Source organism: Trematomus bernacchii, unplaced genomic scaffold, assembly GCF_902827165.1.
Source record: "Trematomus bernacchii unplaced genomic scaffold, fTreBer1.1, whole genome shotgun sequence".
Taxonomy (NCBI): domain Eukaryota; kingdom Metazoa; phylum Chordata; class Actinopteri; order Perciformes; family Nototheniidae; genus Trematomus; species Trematomus bernacchii.
The window spans coordinates 816,335-822,811 of record NW_022987645.1 but is presented as its reverse complement, the minus strand read 5'-3'; the positions used below and the strand labels follow the sequence as shown (position 1 = coordinate 822,811).

The 6,477-nt window shown below is 43.7% G+C and overlaps 1 protein-coding gene across 1 annotated transcript in view; it reads left to right on the top strand.

The window, feature by feature from the left end:
• Positions 1 to 293: 293 nt before the first annotated feature.
• Positions 294 to 6,477, top strand: part of LOC117485374 (zinc finger and SCAN domain-containing protein 21-like) — a 13,662-nt gene continuing 7,478 nt past the window's right edge. The window contains exon 1 of the mRNA XM_034133885.1: positions 294 to 564. Within this exon, the coding sequence (XP_033989776.1) occupies positions 378 to 564 (187 nt within the window). The 5' untranslated portion in view covers positions 294 to 377. The remainder of the gene's footprint in view (positions 565 to 6,477) is intronic.

Sequence of the window (6,477 nt, the reverse complement as noted above, 5' to 3'; positions counted from 1 at the left end):
CTGAAGCACACGGAGAAACGGTGTGTTTAACAGAGACTGAAGCACACGGAGAAACGGTGTGTTTAACAGAGACTGAAGCACACGGAGAAACGGTGTGTCTAACAGAGACTGAAGCACACGGAGAAACGGTGTGTTTAACAGAGACTGAAGCACACGGAGAAACTGTGTGTCTAACAGAGACTGAAGCACACGGAGAAACGGTGTGTTTAACAGAGACTGAAGCACACGGAGAAACGGTGTGTCTAACAGAGACTGAAGCACACGGAGAAACGGTGTGTCTAACAGAGACTGAAGCACACGGAGAAACGGTGTGTCTAACAGAGACTGAAGCACACGGAGAAACAGTGTGTTTAACAGGAAGTGGTGATTTAGTAAACATGAGTGTTGTGCTGCTCTCGTTGGTGAAGCAGCGACTCACTGCGGCTGCTGAAGACATCTTTGTTCTGTTTGAAAGAAGGATAGCAGAGTACGAGGATGAACTGTCTCGTTCAAAACAGGAGAACGAGAGACACCGGAAACTACTGGACGCTGTTTTACAGCCTCAGCTTCAGATCCACAGAGCAGGTCTGTTCTCTCTTTATTCACTCTCTCTTTATAAAAAGGAACTCACATTGTGGTATAACCGGCGAGAGAGAAGGCCTTTGAGCTCCATACAGAAATAATCCTTGTTCTAATAATCCTTGCGTTTCATCACCGCAGCATTTTAGACAGTTTTTTATTTAGCCTTTATTTATACAGGTGAACATCTCATTCAGACACAGGGTCTCATTCTCAAGAGAGACCTGTTTGTACCCAGAATCAGCACTTTTGTAACAGGAAGTGAAATAGAGGGATATGAGGCATGGCTAGATTGGGTGATCTGTTTGGTTGTTTGACCAAAACACTTCATAGACATGTTTTTTATATTTTTTATATATCTGAGACCTATGCTATTGCCTAAAAATAGCATGATAGGTGACCTTTAAAGCTGCTGAGTCATATATTGCACCTCAAACAACAGAGTTACGGTTTCTTTACTTCCTCTACAGAAAGAAGGACAGTAAAAGAAACTGATTCAGAAATCTCATTCCTCCAGTCAGACAGTGGGCGTAGCTGTAACCACCTGCACAGGCCTAGTCTGTCACTTTATTTGACCAAACACGTGTGTACGAAGTATACTGAACGAATATAACGTTAAACATAAAAAATTGAGAACGTGAACAACTTTTTGGAAGTAATCTCAGGTGCTGCGTCGCAGCGTTCAGTGTAATTTGCTCACATTGGGTTCAACGCGTCATAGAGCGACCAAGTCATTTCATTGGACGAGAGGCATACTATGAGAGCTGGTCACAGGGATGCGTTCAAATTTAGTCAGTAATTTGAGGAACTGTCGAAATGGCGAACACAGATAAAGTTGAGCTCGAAAATCCTCCAGCATCATTGAAGTCTCCGGTTTGGGAACATTTTGGTTTCGCAGTTACGTACAAGGATGACGGACAAAGACAGGTGGACCGAACCAAAGCTGTTTGTCGGCATTGTTCAACTAACATTGGTTACGCGGCTGCAGTGGCGGTTCTAGAACATTTTACATGGGGTGGCAAAGGGGGGGCAAGAGGTCATGCCAGGGTGGCATGGGAGGGCCGACAGTACGTGGTATTTTATACTGTATATATAACCTTTATTGTTAAATCATACCCTAACACAAGTGTTCTTAATGCACAAGAGAAACAAGCTGTTCAGACAAACAAACTCAAATATAGTATAAAACAGCAGAAAATACTCATGATACCCTAGAATTCTGCTTACTGTAAGTACAGTAAAAGTACTTAGTTATAATTAAGTACACAAATGACATCACCCATCTCTTAAAGGTCCCATGTTATGGCAATTTCTACTGATCATAATTCCATTGTTGAGGTATACTAAAATAGATTTATATTGTGCAATGTTCCAAACTCACATTGGTTTCTCATACAGCATCTCTGTATAGTATGTGTATTCACTCTCTGTCCTAAACGGCTTGTTGGAGCTCCTTCCCCCCCTGCCTGTGAGCCCAGTGGCCGTCTACGAGACAGCGAGACACAGCGAAACCCAGCCCGAAACCAGCCCGAGCGCGCACACACACACCCGCAGTTTGTGTGTGTGCTCACACTCAGGCCCGTTCTCATGTCTTCAAATGTCCCTCCTCAACTCCCCTCCTCGACTCCTATCCTCGAGACTTAGTCCCGCCCACAGGAGATGCGAGCGGAGGAGCCGAGGAGAGAGGAGGGGAAGCAGCAGGCGGTTAGAGAAATGAGAACTCCTCTCCTCTGAGCGGTCATTTTAAAGAGACGTCCATTAATCAGGGTGCGTACGGGTGCTGGAAATCCTTGAAAATGCTTGAAATTGTACGAGGTGTTTTCAAGGTTTGAAAAGTGCTTGAATTTTGGGAATGGTGCTTGAATTTGGGATAAAGTGCTTGAAATTGTAAATGCTTTACTTCGCTTTTTAGATTAAAAGTTATTGAAAAAAAGCATCTTTCTCCAAACTTCTTGGTGTAGTATTTAGTGACGGCTAATGTGGAGGGATTTTTGGTTTGTATACACCGTGCAGTTATTTTTTGTAGTATAATCCTTCGGCTTTGAAATGTGTATTTGTGTTGATGGCCCCTGAGCGCCAGTCTCTCCTCCGGCCGCAGATTGAAGCCAGGGCCTCGCATGGAGGACGGCGCGCATCAGAGTGCTTTGATTAAAACTGCTCTGTAGCTCGTTGTCTCCCTCAATCTGTCAATGTCTTTCTAACTTTACCAAACAGAGATCTCGGCTCTGTTATGGATACATTATACTTTATATCACAAAAATACCCAACAACATTAAACCGGCTTAGAGGTATAAAGTAACTTTATGATGTCATATATTTTTTGGCTTGTGTAACCATTAGCCAATCACCAACCAAGGTAACCCCCCCCCCCCCACCTTATCACCTGAGGCCCCGCTCACACAGGACCGTTTGCGTTTATGCACAGTATGCGTATTCAAAAAAGTCTTCCGTTCACATGCATTTGTTTCATTTAACGTGTCTGTTTAAACGAGGCCGCTGGAAACGCTGTAGTACATATGCTGGGACTGTAAGTGGCGCTGTAACTTCCGCCAAAATACACCAAAAGCCGCGAAGAAGAGCAGCCTGGAGCAGCCCCGCAGCAATGTTGCCATGGCTACCCTTCTGTTTAAGCCCTGAAACTGAAACTGAAACTGAAAGAAACTGAAAGAAACCGAATCTGTTGTTGCTGATGGTTGTGGTAGAGGAGCTGTATATTTTTGCACTAATATCTGTAGCATGGTCAGTAGCAGTAGCACTAGCAGTAGCTACTGACAGGAGGAAGTCAGTGTCTGTGGCGATTGCTGGTATTCAGCGGGATATAGTCATTTCCTCAGCATATGGATAAATGCAACGGGGAAGTTAACTGAAAGAAACCAAGAAGCACGTCTCTGTGGATATTGCATCGAGAGGACGGCTCAGAAAGAGAGATATTCTCTACAAACACCGGGTGAGATGCACCTTTGTCAATATAATGGATCAATGCATGAAATCTGACTCTGTTTATTTTGTTTAAGGAGTATATTGGGCGTTAACAATTCTGGTTTGCCTTTTATAATATTATTTCATTCAAGAACCCCTTGTGCGTTTAATTAACACAGCTATTTTTGATAGTTGCTACAGCAGTGAGCAAGAGAGGTGCTATTTTTTTTTTTTTTCGCTATTTTTTTCAGGAAATATTCGTGTAGAGGTGATTACACGGACTCGGTTGACCCCCCAGAGCGTTTCGTTTGCAAATCTATCCACCTTGGGACCCGTTATCGTTTGTGGGGTCAGTTTCTATCGGCCTCGTGTAAATAATAGGGCTATACGCACGCGAAACTATGCAGATACAAGCAGTTTTCTCCTCGTGTAAACGGCGCCTGAATCTCTTGTGTTCTTTTTAACCACATCTCTCTCAGAGGGGCGTGGGGAGGGGCTCCTTATTTTCATCTAAAGTAACAGACAGAGAATCAGCACTTTGGAAACAGGGCTGAAACAGAGGGGATTATGGGTAATGCTGCAATGATCTGTTTGGTGTTTCAGCCAATCAGAGACAGGTTCTGTATATATCTGAGACCTGTTATATATTGATGAAAAACAGTATAATAAGGGACCTTTAAGTACAACTAAGTAAATGGTGTACTTTTACTCCACTACATGTATTTAATACCGTTTTGTTGCTGAGTTACATTTTGCAATCATCATATTGCAACCCTGTGTTTGATTAGATTAATTCATTTTTTTCTTTCTCTCTTGTTTTCTCTGTGGTTAGAACAATTCTGGAGAACTGGATCTGCTGAGGAAGGAGCTGCCATCCACACAGGACCCCCCATGGTGCTGGAGAAATCTAAACAGCATCAGAGACATCATCCTCCCAAACCTCTGCTTCCTGCCGTCCAGCTGAACAGCAGCTCAGGAAGCTTCAGAGAGAAACAGTGTGTTTAACAGAGACTGAAGCACACGGAGAAACAGTGTGTTATAGACAGAGAACTGAAGCACACGGAGAAAACAGGGGTGTATAACAGAGACTGAAGCCACGGAGAAACAGTTTTGTTTAACAGAGACTGAAGCACACGGAGAACAGTGTGTTTAACAGAGACTGAAGCACACGGAGAAACAGTGTGTTTAACAGAGACTGAAGCACACGGAGAAACGGTGTGTCTAACAGAGACTGAAGCACACGGAGAAACGGTGTGTTTAACAGAGACTGAAGCACCGGGAAACGGTGTGTTTAACAGAGACTGAAGCACAGCGGAGAAACGGTGTGTTTAACAGAGACTGAAGCACACGGAGAAACGGTGTGTTTAACAGAGACTGAAGCACACGGAGAGAAACGGTGGTGTTTAACAGAGACTGAAGCACACGGAGAAACGTGTGTTTAACAGAGACTGAAGCACACGGAGAAAACGGTGTGTTTAACAGAGACTGAAGCACACGGAGAAAACGGTGGTGTTAAACAGAGACTGAAGCACACGGAGAAACGGTGTGGTTAAACAGAGACTGAAGCACACGGAGAAACGGTGTGTTTAACAGAGACTGAAGCACACGGAGAAACGGTGTGTTCTAACAGAGAACTGAAGCACACGGAGAAACGTGTGTGTTAACAGAGACTGAGAGCACACGGAGAACGGTGTGTTTAACAGAGACTGAAGCACACTGAGAAACGGTGTGTTTAACAGAGACTGAAGCACACGGAGAAACGGTGTGTTAACAGAGACTGAAGCACCGGAGAAACGTGTGTTTAACAGAGACTGAAGCACGCGGAGAACGGTGTTTAACAGAGACTGAAGCACACGGAGAAACTGTGTAGTTTAAGAAGTGCACAGAACACTGTGTAACAGAGACTGAAGCACACGGAGAAACGGTGTTTTTAACAGAGACTGAAGCACACTGAGAAACAGGTTGATATACTGTTGTTTAACCGAGACTGAAGCACCGGCGAGAAGAACGGTGCTGTTGTTTAACCGAGACTGAAGCACACGGGAGAAGAAACGGTGCCGGTTAACAGAGATCGAAGCACAACGAGAAGAAGAAAAGAAGAAGAATAATGTTTATTAACATGAGTGTTGTGCCTGCCTCTCGTTGGTGATTGAAGCAGCGGACTCCCTGCGGCTGCTGAAGACATTCTTTGTTCTGTTTTGAAAGAACGATAAGCCAGAGTACGGAGGAGGAACTGTCTCGTTCAAAACAGGAGAACGAGAGACACCGGAAACTACTGGACGCTGTTTTACAGCCTCAGCTTCAGATCCACAGAGCAGGTCTGTTCCCTCTTTATTCACTCTCTCTTTATAAAAAGGAACTCACATTGTGGTATAACCGGCGAGAGAGAAGGCCTTTGAGCTCCATACAGAAATAATCCTTGTTCTAATAATCCTTGCGTTTCATCACTGCAGCATTTTAGACAGTTTTTTATTTAGCCTTTATTTATACAGGTGAACATCTCATTCAGACACAGGGTCTCATTCTCAAGAGAGACCTGTTTGTACCCAGAATCAGCACTTTTGTAACAGAAAGTGAAATAGAGGGATATGAGGCATGGCTAGATTGGGTGATCTGTTTGGTTGTTTGACCAAAACACTTCATAGACATGTTTTTTATATTTTTTATATATCTGAGACCTATGCTATTGCCTAAAAATAGCATGATAGGTGACCTTTAAAGCTGCTGAGTCATATATTGCACCTCAAACAACAGAGTTACGGTTTCTTTACTTCCTCTACAGAAAGAAGGACAGTGAAAGAAACTGATTCAGAAATCTCATTCCTCCAGTCAGACAGTGGGCGTAGCTGTAACCACCTGCACAGGCCTAGTCTGTCACTTTATTTGACCAAACACGTGTGTACCGAAGTATACTGAACGAATATAACGTTAAACATAAAAAATTGAGAACGTGAACAACTTTTTGGAAGTAATCTCAGGTGCTGCGTCGCAGCGTTCAGT